This window comes from Daucus carota, chromosome 1, assembly GCF_001625215.2.
Source record: "Daucus carota subsp. sativus chromosome 1, DH1 v3.0, whole genome shotgun sequence".
Classification (NCBI taxonomy): domain Eukaryota; kingdom Viridiplantae; phylum Streptophyta; class Magnoliopsida; order Apiales; family Apiaceae; genus Daucus; species Daucus carota.
This window is the reverse complement of record NC_030381.2, coordinates 56,209,649-56,225,564: the sequence shown is the minus strand read 5'-3', so window position 1 is coordinate 56,225,564 and position 15,916 is coordinate 56,209,649. Positions and strand designations below refer to the sequence as shown.

The 15,916-nt window shown below is 34.7% G+C and overlaps 1 protein-coding gene across 2 annotated transcripts; it reads right to left on the bottom strand.

Annotated features, from left to right (window-relative positions):
* Positions 1-700: 700 nt before the first annotated feature.
* On the bottom strand, positions 701-15,276 carry LOC108204567 (B3 domain-containing transcription repressor VAL1). 2 transcript variants are annotated; one of them, XM_017374072.2, is made up of 14 exons: positions 14,964-15,276; positions 14,647-14,813; positions 13,602-13,683; positions 13,404-13,520; positions 10,285-10,952; positions 10,069-10,165; positions 9,226-9,400; positions 7,731-7,816; positions 7,557-7,637; positions 7,212-7,466; positions 6,343-6,392; positions 5,857-5,970; positions 5,419-5,477; positions 701-1,600 (listed from the first exon to the last, which is right to left on the bottom strand). In XM_017374072.2, exons 2-14 carry the CDS (start codon positions 14,775-14,777, stop codon positions 897-899), a joined length of 2,619 nt encoding a protein of 872 aa, XP_017229561.1. In that variant the 5' UTR covers positions 14,778-14,813; positions 14,964-15,276; the 3' UTR covers positions 701-896. The 2 variants fall into 2 exon arrangements, with proteins under 2 accessions (XP_017229561.1, XP_017229560.1); XM_017374071.2 differs by having other exon boundaries at positions 7,557-7,658; positions 14,964-15,096.
* Between the last annotated feature and the right edge of the window lie 640 nt (positions 15,277-15,916).

Here is a 15,916-nt window from a genome sequence, read left to right as displayed (position 1 = left end):
ATGTAACGTCTTAAAATCATTTTCATCAAACATTTGAAAGAAAATATATCAAAGCAAAAATTATATTATAAACTCTCAACTTTATAAAAATAATTCACATTACATATCGTAGTTCTAATATGAAACACATTCATAAATATAATTTAACAATCTAATAAAAGTCGGCTTTACAAATATATAAATATATATCAACCAAAAAAATATAAGGAAAGACGTGAAAAATATAGAAGTTGATAATTTTTTGATTGAAATTAAATTATTTTTTCTAATAGTTCTAACTTACAAATAAAGTATATTTTCATACTTTTTTTATTTTATCAAAAATTATAGTTTAAATTTTATAAATAAATGTTTTATTTATATTACATATAATATGTACCCTAGCACTGTCCTTTTAAAAATAAATCAAGTATCTAGACATCTCAATAATTTTCGCTAAAATCATGAGTATTCTCTATAAAACCAGTTGTTTTAAACATCTGGAGAAGTCACTACTAAAACCAATTACCCTTTCATTTCACCCCACGCCATACCTTGCACCTGTACTGAGATCCCTGTTTTCGTTCTCTGGGTGGAAGGTTATTGTTTGTGTCTCACAAAAGAACTGGCCTCTGAAAACAGACACACTGCCACGAAGCGATGCCAACTGAAGCATTATAGTTATAGAACTCTAAGATTGCCAAAATTTATGGTACACAGGTTTGAGGTTTTGACTATGATTTATGTTCCAGCTTCAAGAAGGGTACATTTAATGCTCGAGCTTTTAGAACTCTGATACAACAAAATGTGATGTAAAATGCACTGGTATAACATTAGCCAAATAAGAAAAAGGAATTACAATTCTGGGACAGAAATGTACAAACAAAAAAAGTAGCACTTGACAAGATTTTCAAACTTCAAAATTCTTCATCCCCTTGTTCTTCCTCCACATCCATAGATGTGACATTTGTTTCTTCAGGCAGGTGTTCCTCATTCTCATCAACAGCTTGTGAGATTAAACAAGCACCAAGTGTTGGGGGGACTGAGTCCCCTCCAGTACAAATATCAGATGTAAGACTGGCAACAGGAACAAAGGAGGCAAGGCTCGTTCCTGTCGCCTCAGCTATCTGTGAATCATCTTCACGGTTGGGATCACAATTTAAGTCTAAGTCTCCCTTGTTGCTAGACAAGGCCAAATCCACTTTGACTACACTTCTTTCCTTGTCAGTTTCAGAACCATTGACATGCAGCAGGGCATACTCAGATGTCCCGTCTACTTCAGATTCGCTCCTCAAAGGTATCTGAGTCTTCTCTCTGTTAATTTCTGCCTCACGCTCTTGTCGCTTCTTCTTCCGCAACATAAGGGTTTTAAAGCGGCGCTTTACAGTCATGCATACGTTGCATATGCAGGTGGGCTTGTGCTTTCCTTTTCCACTTGGGGGCTGAATGCACACAATGCAAGTGCATCCAGGACGATGGCGGGGGTGCCTGGTGGTGGTAACTAGAGAAGGCTCACCAGAGTCTTCTGTGGGATCTCCAAATACAGCAGCACTTGCCAAGGCATCCAGCCGAGAAGGCTCACATTCTTGCCCGTTCTCCAATAGTTTTTTCTTTTTAGTATCTGAGAAAAGAAATAGGTTGAAAAAAAAACACACTGGACGATCTCAAGTTATCAGGAAACTGTGTAAAACAAGGCTGGATCTTCATCATAGGGCTGAAACATAAGTAGCATGATTTGTGTTCTATTCTATGAATTAAATAGCTTTGTTAAATAAAAATTTCCAGAGTCTTCTTGTCAACTAATGCTCAACAAAGATCATTATTTTGTACATTTCGCGGGACATTAAAATATAAATAAATAGGAGGTACATGCCTTATTCTTTTTCTTTTTTGCTAAATGGATTGGTACATGCTTTTGATTAAGAAACCAAATTGTATTTTCTAATAGCAAAAGCACTTTCAGATGAACATGAACCATTGGAGCCTTCATATATCACCACCATTCCACTAATAGATTACCCCTTGCCTTTGAATATCATAATAAGAAAGGTCACTAACACTTCATCCGTTAAAGTCTGTATATTTGTACACGTGACATAAATCATATGAAGTACAAAAACTTATCTCCTTGCTCTTTAAGTTTATCCACTCGACCTCAGCACTCCGCAACTTTAAGTTTGTAGTTCTGTCCAGCCCGCCCTTTTTCTGAAAATTTGTACCCGTTTATACCCATTCTGGATCTACCTGTCCCGCTTAATTTATGGTTTTATACTTCATTGTGTTCAAAACTGCTGCTAAAGTGATTTGTGCTGATTGAAGATTTTGCAAAGCAGCTGTAGAACATAAGAACTGAAAAGTGCTCTCAGTTTTCTGACCAAATTTAACCGCAGTTCATGACACTGGTAAAGGCAACACTGGAATAGAGTGAAAAAAGGGCTGGGAGGGCATAAAGATGTGAAAATTTTCTTTAAGTAATAATGGACAGACTTAAAGGGCCAATGTGTCAAAAAAATAAAAACCCTCGTAAGAACTATGTTGTACTTCTTAATTACAAACAACTATACTTACTTAAATATGAGCATGATAGGATAGCCCAAGTGATGGGTTTATCCTCTGTTCGGGTTCGACTCAAGAAGCTACATATTCTGTTAATTTTTCACTGTGCTGTCTATGGAAATAAAACAAGCTAAATTTATATATATTATTTACACTAGCGTATAACTGGTTGCAATGCACGGGTGACTTATAATATATATTATTCTATCTTATATATTTTAATATTTAATTTTATTGTGAAGATAAAATTATGTTTGCAATAATATCTGTTTTTCAATTAAAATAGAATTTCTAATAATTAATAAACATGTTTGGGTTAATATATTTTGTTGGGTATGTATATAAGTTTTTTATTTTACATATTAAATAAGTTCTTAATAGTTGAGCTCGTTAAAAAGCTAAGAGCAAGTCCAGTAACGCCTTAAAATGATGTCCTAAACTAGAATTTAAGGCACTTGAGGCAAAAATGTAATCCAACAGTGTCCTAGTGGTGCCTTAAAACACTAGGACACACAACATGTGCCTCATTTTTAAGGCACTACTAGATTTGTCCTGAACTATTTTCATTCATAAAATATTCACTTCCCTCTTTTTTCACTCCTTTTCACACTTGTCTTACATGTGATTGTATCCAAATATATTAATATTTTAATAATAGGGCATTAATATAAGACACATTATTGGAGTAGATGTACAAAAGTGATGTCCAACTACTAGGACACTATATTTTATAATATTTATAAGGCAATCACTAAGACACTCTTGGACTTGCTCTAATTAAACATTAGGCCAAAAAGATATGCTTTAATGACAATGTTTGAATATGTTTTAATTACAATAAAAAGACTCATTAAAATATGTTACACATTAAGGAGGCCCGTAAGCCAAAAAGCTTAAATACGACCGACCAAACTTTTAATATTTCATTTTTAATGTTTCGCGACGGGCAAGAATACAATTCAAAATTTTTATTTTTAATTTAATTTTTAACGTCATTATATTCTTTTTAATATGAGAAAATTTTATGATAATGTATTGAAGTTTGATTAAATGTATCACTAGATCGACTGATATGTTTTCTTTTATAGTTTTAGTTTTTACAATATTTTTTATAAATTGTAAATGGGCAATAGAAATAATATATATTTATCATCTATCTACAAGTGTTTTTTAATATTAATATATGTTATTTATGGTAGTTTTACTTTCTATTTGTTTTTTAACTAATTATGAAAAATTATTTTTTCATATTCTTTATTTCTTCTTTTTAAAGAAAAATGATATTATCTATCTTGCAGACTTCCGGTTGGGTGTTGTCCGATATATTACACTTTTTTTAGGAATAAGGCGCCAAATCTCACTATTTAAAAAAAGAGCCTAAAATATCACTTTCCAATCCAAAATGCAAATCGAGTAGCGTTCCCTCCTCTTTCAATTGTTAACGCGAGATCATGTAGCGTTTTGAATGTCTTGAAGCATGTCTTGATGCAGAAGAAATTAGAGTTAAAAAGACTCACGCTTGGTATGTCTCTCATTATTTATATATTTTTCGTCTCTCATCATTTATATATTTTCTAGAGTAGTAGAAGATATTAGAGTTAAGTCTTGGAGTACAAGACTTACGTTGGGCGTCATGTTCCACATAGAACCATTAGCCATAGAACCCTTAGAACCATTAGCTTATTTATGTATTATATTTTGAGATTACTTTTGAACACACACAACGATGCAAAAAAAACATGTATTTAGATTTAGATCCTGAAAATCTATGTAAAAAATAGGGTTCTGCAGCAGAACCTTAGTGGTGTTATGGTTCTATTTTAAGCATTGGAATATATAGGGTCGCACTCAAGAGAGAACCAATGCTTAAAATAGAACCATAGAACTACTAAGGTTCTGCTGTAGAACCATATTTTACATAGATTTTCAGGATCTAAATTTAAATACATATTTTTTTTCATTGTTGTGTGTGTTCAGAAGTAATTTCAAAATTAATACATAAATAAGACATGTTTTCATGTGCAGTTCTGCTGCAGAACCCTAACTAATACTAGAAATAAGGTAAGGGTTCTCTGTCTAATGGTTCTCTCTTGAACATGACCCACGTTGGTCTGTCTCTAATTATATTATACATATATACATATAGGAGTTATTTTATATATATATTTCCATTTGATTTTAAAAATAATATAGAGAATAAGGTAATTCATATGTAACCAAACGACGATGACTACAAATTATCCCTATGTCGCTTATTATAGTTTAGTATAGATTACCCAACTCCTCCAACTATAAACCAGTGCAGTATCTAAGCAAATACAAGATTTCATTACTCTTTTAGATGTTCACTTAGGCCGTCTATCGCTATGCAAAATGCAAATTTACAAACTGATTGTGCTTAGCGCCTAATGTTCCAGATTCTGCTTACGGGGTCAGTCACCATTGCTCTATTGCTTGAGCTTAACTAAAGCCAACTCTCCAAGAATAGAAGCTGAAATGACTCCTATATACATTTTAAATATGGAATGATGAATAGAACACTACTAAAGCTTAAAACATATTGGAACAAAAGAAAGGAAAGGATAACCAAGGGAATCATTGTAGTTCAGTAGACCAGACTTCAAGATGGCTCCTAAACATCAACCACTTGAAATAGTCAACGAGTATTAAGACAACTAATGCAGTCTATATGGAGTGGAATATCCAGAAGAGGAATGACTATAGTTTTGGCAATCCGTGGAGTCTTAGACATAGCACACTTCAAAAGCTTAGATGCATCATTTATTTTACGAGTTAGAGCAAAGAATATGACATTTAAAAACAATAGATGAAAAGACGAGCATTAATTATAATATATCTCAGAGATATGTTTACTCTTCGTACCTCTAAAGCAATTTTCCAGCTTTTTCGGATCCATCTCATCAGGAGCAGAACATGAACATCTGCAAAATACAAGATATTAAATAGACCCCTTTTCAGTGTAAAAGAATTTTTTAGAAAAAATAAAATTCATCTCTTTCGGAGAAGGTAAAAAACATACTTCCCTCTATTACATTAAAAGTCTCAACTAAAACTAGATGTTTTCGAGCAAAAACTGTACGCTTTATAATCATGGTGGTACAGGAATATGCAATTCCAAATATCCAAGTCTGAAGTTTGATATAATAATTCCATTGTCACATCATCACCTATAATTAAAACTCTTACTCCACGGAAAACTAGTACGTAGAATTGGAACCTCAACATGTACATGGCAAACAAAAATTCAACAGTGAGGAGGGAGTGTATTATTAAGTAGCCAAATGTAAGGTGAGAACAAACCTGTTTGAATCCCAGATATTGTCAGAGCATATCCAATTGGCAGGAAGAAGAACATCAGCAGGAAGCCTCCGCCATTTGGAGCAATTATCACACTGAGCCCATTGTTCTTGCTCCCTATATAATAAGACTTGATATATTCACTAATACAAGAATGCTCTCAACTAATTGTCTTAATACAGATGTACTTGTAAGGAAGAAGTATGAATGATATACAGCTATAAGATAATGAGTGAATACAAAATTGTAAGCCTATACTTCGTACTAACTATTAAATTCTATAATCATCTGGACAACAAGGTTCAGGCTTAATGATGTCTCCTCAATTCCAGTATTCAGAAGTAAATTGATAGGCAAGCTTATCAGCTTTCTTCTAAATGGAATATTATTATTAAGACTGCCTCTAGACAACAATTCAACTAGAATATTCATTCATTGTCTCTTCTTTTCTTACGATAGTACAAAATTCCACTGAACAAAGAAACTTACCCAGATTCTCGAGCTGTGAATATGGTCTTCTTCCCGAATACAGGTGGGTCCTAAAATAGGTGATAAAGACAAACTTTAATAAAAAAGAAGATAAACTTCAATTTTTTGGAAAGGATGTCTAAATTAGATGCTCGAACTGAAGGATGATGTAATGCACAAGTGCCCCAGTACCTTGTAATCTAATGGATGCAATGAGCACTCACTTCTGAATAAAAAACATCAGTTTTAAGGAAAATATGGATAAGAAAAGTTCAGGGTATGTTCAATATACAGTATAAAAAAAACCTTGTCTTTCAATCTATGCTTTATAAAGACACGACATTGACAATATATTAACTTCAGGTAGAAAAAATATCGTTCATGCATTACAGTGTCTCATGCAACAGTATGTTTCAACAGAACTTCTGATTATTAATTTAATGAGTACAACAAAAAAATACATGGCGTAGTTGGTTAATTTAGCAGACCCCTATTTAGTGCTATGCATGTCATATTGGTAGCCTACAGTTGTTTTCAGGAATTTTTTTTTTTATAATATAATCAGCTAATAAAGTTTAAGGATTGGGGAGAAACAAAAAAACTTAATATACCATAGCTGCTTAAGGTTATTTTGTCCTGTTAATCTTAAAAGTTTAATGTACTAGGACCAACAACTCTCATCACAGGAACTGTTCTAGAAAGTCTTTCGAATATCATATCAAAGGGTGTGTTGGGTGAAATAATTTGCAGGTGGTAAGTGTTGAACCAAGATACAGCAGAACTTAGTTCAAACATAGAGGTACAACCATACAAGAACCAACTCCTGACATGCTTTGGTCAACAGAATTAGCCTGAAACCACTTTAAAATTCTCAAGGGATAAGTACTCACATCATATTCTTCGAACTCATGGTTGTCAACCAAAACAATAGTTGGCTTTGCACTGGGAGATGGGCGGAGCAATTCCTGTGCTTCTTCCCACGTAATCTGTAACTCATTAGCATCTTCATTACGCATGAGAAGCCTCTTGCTTTTGGAACCAATAATTCGGGATTTCTTTTTCTCTGGTTGCCCCATCTGTTGTTGTGTTGATTCCCCATTTATCTGGCCTCGTTGCTCTTCCTTTCTCATCCAATCAAAAGCATCCTACTCAGTTACAGTTAAGCATCCAACCACAAAAGTCAAGTTAATAATCCAAGAGTGCCAATAATCTAACAATCCGGAGTAACCACTTACTGTAGGTTGGTCTACTTTTACAGCAGAAACCAAATCATCTGCAATACCACCACCATTAGGAAGTGAAGGTGTTGAGCTGTCCTGTATACATGCCCATATAAACTGTGCTTCATTTGCAGACACATCAAAAGAAAGCAATACCAAAAAGAGAAAAGCAAGATATTGATGCCTAACCTGCATGTCACGATTGTCACCCGAGTTTGCTGCCTTGCGACACCCCATTACAAGCATACCTTCGGGATCAATCCTACTGAAGGTCACTGAAATATAGGAACACGAGTGTGAAAAATACAGGTTATAGAATATACAAGGCTATATAAAGCATTTAAAAGAATGAGAACAAGCACGATGAACTTGTTATTCATGCAAGGCTATAAGCTGAGAGTGTCTAATCATCTAATATCTTTGGATAATATATTTCTTTGTTTACAAGCACAGGAACAATTATGCAATATCAACTTTCAGCGAACTGGAAAAAAAAAAAAGGGGGAAGTGTATAATTATTTGACTGGCACTCATCTCAAGTACAAGTAAATATGTAAGATTTAGGTCAGATATGCATCCAGAGTTACATATTTGTAGGTATCAAGCCTTACTATCAGAACCCAAGAAGGTTAATTGTTAATTATTAATATCTAGTTCTCAAACTATATGAGACCGATACTTCTTCTCTATTAATAATTTTCATAAAAGTATTGATACATCATGTAAGGACGAGAACAGAGACACTAAATGCATAGGCACGGAAACCTAGCACCAGACAGAGACGGGCCATAAATTATGCTTGACTGAGTGAAAAAGAAAAGGAAAATAACAGATACAAGGAAGTTCACCTTATCCACTCTCAAAAAAACATTTTAAAATTTGTACTTGAACCAGTAGTTACTTGAAATGATCATAGAACTCAAATAAATTTCAAACAATGATATACCACCATAAAGGGAGAAAACTCAAAAAAGAAAAAGCTACTAAAGTTGAAGGGGGAGAGATGAAATTCATAAAATAATACGCCTAAACTAATACCCCCACGCAAACCACCACCGCCACCACCACCCCCCGGAAAAAAAAAATTGCCTCTGATCATAGACAGGCCCGTCTAATAAAATTCCGAAGGCCCGGTTCAAAAACTAAATGAAAGGCCCTTGAATTTTTTTATTAATTAAAGAAAATTCTTTTTAATGAATGTATGTAGACATATGAATGGATAATGAATGATCCTAGAATTTTTCATTATTCCTTGGTATTCAAGCACATCTGTTACTATATTTGCGCCTTCAAAAGGATTTTATTTATGGATCAAACACTGAATTATATATACAATATAACATGCATACTAAGGTTCTGGGCCCCTGTTCAAAGGCTCCACTTGCACATGTGGTTTGCCGGCTCTGATCAAACACCTATGGGCTGGGTCCTACTAATAAGTAACAGTGGTAGACAACCTAAACTATAACATCACAAATATAATTTTTAGCTCACGAAAGTAAATACTATAACATCACAAATAGAATTTTTAGCTCATGAAAGTAAATACTATAACATCACAAATAGAATTTTTAGCTCAAGAAAGAAAATGTTTTTAATACAAACATACTAAATGATAACTTAAGAAGATATATAGCACTAAATCACTAATCATCCTGCGGTATATAGCAAGATGGATTTATACCTGTATCACCAGCTTGTAGCTGCATATTCTGTATACAAGGAGTTACCCCCTCCAAGACATACATCCGACTGTTATTATTGGGCCAAAATCTGAACTGAAAAGTCCACTCTTTTCCCTTGATATCTTTCATCCTTATTGGCACACCCTCAGACTGATTAATAGGAGGAAAATATGCCTGCAATGATAAACCATTAGAGGAGATTCATAGAAACTAAGGGGCCGTTTGGTTCGCTTGAGGAAAACGGAATGGAATTCAGAAACGGAAACGCGGAGAAAGGAAAGGAATGATCCTGAATTGTTTTACCTGTTTGGTTTTGTTGCAGAAACGGAATGAAAATTTGTGTGATTAATTTTATATTCGATTTTTTTAATATTATATAATTTCAAAAGAGTTAAATGTATTCATATCTATAACAAGATAATTTATTTATATTCTAATAAATTAATATAATTTACATAACCATATTATTAATTTTTTAAAATAAATTAACATGTGAATTATGTCACAATTATATTTAATTAAAAAAACTAAATTAAAAATTATTTCTAATTCTTAAAAATACTTTATATGATAATTTTTTATTTTAATTGGTTAAAATATGAATTATAACTCAAAATAGAAAAAAGGTAAGGAAAAGGAATCCAAATACCTAGTTGGGGGTGGGGAATGAGTTAGGAGCAATATTGGGTAAACCCATCACTGAAAAAGGGGAAAGAGAATGATAATTTTTACAAAACAAACACGTACAAAGGGAATTAATCAGTCTGATTACCTTTCCCTTTCCTGAATACCCCAAACCAAACGGCCCCTAAATGATACACAAAAAAGAAGAAAATACTTACCTCCGCACATGCTTTTGGCAGGACCAAACGCCCAATTCGACCAGCATCACTAGCACTAAGAACCTTCTCAAATAATGGCACTATGGTGGAATTCAAACTTTCAAATTGCAAAATCAAGGTGAAACAATTTTAGAAATATGGATCCAGAACTATAACATGCACAGTATATGACAAAACCAGCTTCAATGACCAAAACAGAAACTTAGTAAAGGATACTCTCCACAAATTTTTTGCAGTTCCTGGTCTGTAATTCGAGGCCAATATCGGGGAAGTAGCTGACTTCGGCCACGCCCTTCCACGGGAGGTCTAGCAACCCGTGTCTGAGACGCTGTTCCGTTACTCCCCTGTGCTCTTATGACGATGCCAGGTTTAGAAGACTTGGGCAGAATTTGGCGTGACCTTTGACCTTGCTGAAAGGGAGGAACTTTGTTTTTGTCTCTTCCTTCAACACCCTCACCAGGTAAAGGTCGCATACTATTTGAAGTACTCAAGTGTGCACCAAAAGAGAAGTTCAAAGACGGCTGAGCTAGTGACTCATACATATCTTTCGGCCCTTGTGGTTGCGGAGTAGCATCTGGCTTCGAAACTATAGTTAATTTATTAGAATGTTGGGAGACATGTGAAACGCCAGTCCCAACTTCTCCTTTTGGAAGCATGTTTACTTCTTTCTTCGTTGGCACACTAGATAAGTTTTGTTCACCCTGTTGAGATTGTAGGAAGAGGTCATGTCCATTGGACTGACTTCCCTCCATACTTTTGCTCGGCTTAGTGAGCTTTCCCTTGGTAACAATCTTCCCCTCCATATAATTTTCGATGACGGAAGATTGTGGATCGCAAATCGCTGCCAGTGTGCCTAGTCCGCCAAAAATATCATCACTTGGATTCTGCAGGGACATTTTAGTAACAGCTAAGACATAAAGACAAGGTAGGTGCAGCAAAAAGATTCTGTATATCAGATAAATGTTGAAAATTATTTCAAATACATATTGACCAAATTTATGTGGCTAACTTCTGACAGCTTAAAGTGATAGCATAAAACCTCACTAATATGCAAAAAACAGTAATTTAAAGAAAAAAATATAATTATTAAGATCTATATATATTCTATAGACTTTATTTTAGGGGCTTTTCGCGTTTAATAAGACTGATACATATTGAATGACGAATTAAGAAACAAAATCAATGAACACAAATGACAAACATTAAGTGATCTGGTCAACCCAGCCTACCCTACAAGGCAAGATGTAACAATAAACTAATAACAAGGTAATGTCAAAGAGACACCATCTTTCATCCTTTAGGATCTACACTCACACTCTAGTAGCCTACCAACTACATCGCCTCTCTCACTCGAGTTAGGTAGCTGCACAATCTACTTCAAGGAAACATAACAAACCATTCAATTGGGACTCAACCCGAAACAAAACCCAAATTAGAAATGGACTCTAACACGTCTTCACCTTGGCTTTCTTTCCACCAAGTACCAAAAACAAAGAATTTCCCGATCAAATCTTTTAAGTTTGTGTGAACACCTCGGCTCAGTGTAAAATAGAAGAGAAATCAAAGTTACTAACTTCAAGAAAACTGAATTTACTCTAGCCTTCAGACTACATCTCTTGTACAACTCCACCTCAAGCGAATCCCAAAATTTATGGTCAAGTGTGAACTGCACCGAATCTAATGATTCCTATAAGCACTCCAAACCTCCATGTATATTTACAACCCGCAGAACTGATCATTATTTAACATTGGAGACAAAATCCAGAAAGAAACTTATACATCTGTCACAATACATCTAATCCGCACCAAGGATGCAACACTAAACAAGTGAAACCGACTTTATCAAGATTGCCGAAATGCAATCAATTTGATGGCAACACAACAGCTTTACTCAAAACCCTCATGATGAAATTTGCAAAAAAAAACAATATAAGTCCAGCAGAGAAGCAAATCTTGGACTTCTGAAAATGTGAAATTTGGCTAGACCTGAACAGTCTTACACAACCTAAATGTCCCAAGATTACCAACAAAACTTAAACTGTTAATTTCCCTGCAAACAAACACAAGTAATGTAGACGAGTTACAGTCCTATTGTTGCAAATTAGCATATCCCTCTTGACTGATACCCAAGTTGTGCTCCACCTTAATGTCAAACTGACATAACAAAGTGTAAGAACTCACAAAGTGCAAGCTGACAAAAACCCTCACACGTAAACAGGACTATTAATCCGATAACACTTTGAATGGGGAGCACAAAACTCTGACAGATACAAACTTGAGCATCATATTCAAGTTCACCTAAAATAGATACGCACATTACCAGTTGGGACTGCCTCTACTGCAAAAGGAATCATCTACTAAGCACTGGGAAGATTCAAATAACAGAGGACATCCAATATCTCAAATCTCAATGATTTGGACCAATAAAAAACCTAGCACCCAAAAGTTGTAATCGACAATAATACTCGAAATAACATTCCCCGAAATTAAAATTAAGTACAAAAACTTCAGGGAGACCACTAACTTACACCGAACATGTCCACGTCCTATTACTCAATCCACCAAAAAAACGCAACTCCGAGAAAATGTGCTCAAGTTACATAAAGTATATACATATATGCTCATGAAAACAAAAAAGACAAACACTAAACTCATTGGATCCACCAATAGTATGACCTAATCCAATATTAGGTCTAGTTGATTGACCCTGATAGAAGCTTTGCAACAAAAATGTGACATGGAAAAATTACACACCTAACATTTTGAGTGGCCATAAAAACATTGTTACGACACGCAATTCAGGATCTCAGTTAATTGTTTAATCCATTAATTAATAAACCCCGCTTGCGTATGGATTAAATAATTAGCCACTCACAAGCACAAAACCAAAAAAAAAAAAAACATGATAGAATGCCTTAATGGCAGTTGAAATGATTCAAGTATAAATCAACTAATCAACTTTACTGAACCAAGGGCTTGCTATAGTTCCGACCCATGACATATAAGTATATAAGTATTGTATGAACAACTCTCGTACATTGACCACAGACCAATAACACCTGAGTAAGTCCACATTAGCTCGATGAGCTAATTCTATGCTACATCAATTGGACATAGTCTAAAAGACTACTAATTTACTTCTCACATTATACAATCATACAATTATCAGAGTAATTAAAAATTGTAAAGTCAAATATTCCAACATGTAAGCTATATTAGGTCCATAATTCCATTTAAGAGTGTCCACGAGCATTATTACATCACCCACTTCACTGACAAGATAATTATGTAAAAATCCATATGCCAAGCTGAATCGTGATTGGACAATTAATTACCTGAATTTGTCTTATCAGCTGAGTTTCCGAAAATTTTATGCAGCTTAAACATCCTACACCTCCAGAATCCAAGTAGTCGTGCAAAGATTTTGATGCTATGCATCCACAATGAATATGCTGTCATATCAAATTCCATCAAGCATAATAGAGTACACAAGTCAATACAAATTGACAAACAGCGGGAAATTCGTCAATCACCTTTCCACAAAATTTGCACTCCCTCCATCCGGATTCTTCACGGTGGAATGTGTCACAAAAAATCAAATTCTCATAAGCCGATCTAGAGGCCGTGTGAAGCATAGCCAGCAAACAAAATCAAAACGTGAACAGTTAGCTTATGTGTAACAAGTTTGTAATATAATAGATATGCAAAAAAAATCTAATGAAAACAATGACATTGCAGGCATAAAAGATGCATGCTGGTGCATCATGCAGTCTGCGAAACTTATATCTAATAGTGAAGGGATACTAGTTAGAACTTGTGAACTTGTATTATGATACAGACTATTATTCAACCAGGAAAACATAATCTCCATTGAAACAATCTAGATCGAAAGAAAAGCAATTAAGAGCAAAATGTAACCAACACATGTATGTCTAGGTATTGAGTTCTTGAAGCGTCAGCAGAGATGCTATGTAAAGATGATTTTACAGGGAAAATATCTTATGTTCCGTCACATTATCGACCAGTTTCTGCTCTCATGGACATGGAGAGATGTGGCAGGGAAGGTTGAAGATTAAAATTACTAAAGTTGGGTAGTTTTATGCAAGTATGTATGTGCATAGAAAGAACAAACACTGTCATTGTCCAAATTGCTTTGATTATACATCCATGTTACTAGGAGCATTCAGATTTGTACAAGATGAAATTTAAAATGTTAATAAGCCAACAATGCAAGGTAAGTCCTCAAATATCAAAGTCTTATGCATTATAGTTTAAAAAATAAATAAAAATGTCCAATATATATACATAGAAAGATGAACACTAGCCCTATGCAGATTTGTGTGAGCATGTTACATAAGTTGGGCTAATAGCATGAATCAGATGAGTTTGTTGGTAAATATGTATTTTTGTTTTAATCAAAAAAAGGGCACATGTCAATTCATTCATTGTAAAGAAATAGAAATATAAGTAGGATGAAAATCCCTAAATTTTATGAGATGAGAAATAATAGGGAATCCGAAATATGCGGGGGGAAGAGAAGAGGGGGTAAGATTGGGAAGGAAATATATATATAATTACCCGCAATTGTAACAAAGAGCAGCAAGTCCACCTGATTTCAACACCCAGCCTTTCTTCCATTCACCCGACGACGTCGTTGCTCTGCAAGCTTCGTTCATGCAAGTATTGTTATTATTATTTGAGGACTCCATTCAGCTCCAGTCAAGTCAAATCAAATCAAATAATCCCTGTAAAAACAGAAGAAGCAAATCTATCAATATTTATCGAATCACGAAACACATGATTAATTATTACAGATCGAATCAGTGAAATTGAAGATAGAGAAAAGTTCCGATTGAGATGAAAGGAAGAGCATTGGAGCTCGTAAAAAAAGTAACCTAAAGAAACAGAGATCGGCGCGGGGGGGGCATTCACATTTGACGAGGGGGGTGGGGTGGGGTGCAGAAGATAGATGGAAACAAAGTCGTCGTGGAGAGAGAGGGGGGGGGGAGAGAGATCTCGGGATTGGAAGTAGGCGGTTGTGGAATAATTACGGCAAAGGAGGAGGAGGCGGCAGCAGCAGCTGCTTAGTTGCTGGCGGTGGATGGATGAACAGATTACCTGCCTGCCTTGTTTTTGTAGGAAGAGCACTTCACAAACACATATACCAATATTTTATGAATAAACTGCACTGCTGCTTCTGTATCTTTTATTTTTCCAACTAAACTTGTAGTATATATTTATTCATCTTTACTGCTACTCATATATCTGCTATCTTTTTCTGTTTATATTAGTATTTTTATTTATTTATTTATGTGCATGCAAAGAAAATGGATAAGAGATGAGATGAGATGCGAAAAATGCATGCACTGCACGACGGTCATCCCTCCCTCCGCACCCGCTTCTTCCCCCGACCTTTTCTTTGTTTTAGCCCACCTCTGCAATCCCGACCGCGTTTTCTACATTCTACTGCTTTATCATTTCGCTTTTAATTCCTTCCTCGATTTATTCTTTTTTTTCAAACAAACTTCATTATTATGAGTGTACGGTGTCTGTTTGGTTAAATTTATTTATTTTTCAGAAATAAAAATTTATTTCTTGTGAAAAATATATACAACTCTACTTTTGCCGAAACATTATTTGTGAATTTACCGAGTATATAATTATTGGGTTTTTTAGTATGCACTCATGAGCACATGTTAAGCACTAAAAATTGTAAATTGTAAGTTTGACACATTTTAATAGAAGTGGGCTAGTGGGTTTCCCCCACTAGGAAGGGTTCTTTACATTTAGTGAGTGAAGGTACTTGCTCATTCTAAAACAAGTGTGCCCTTTTCTGACGAAAAAGAGC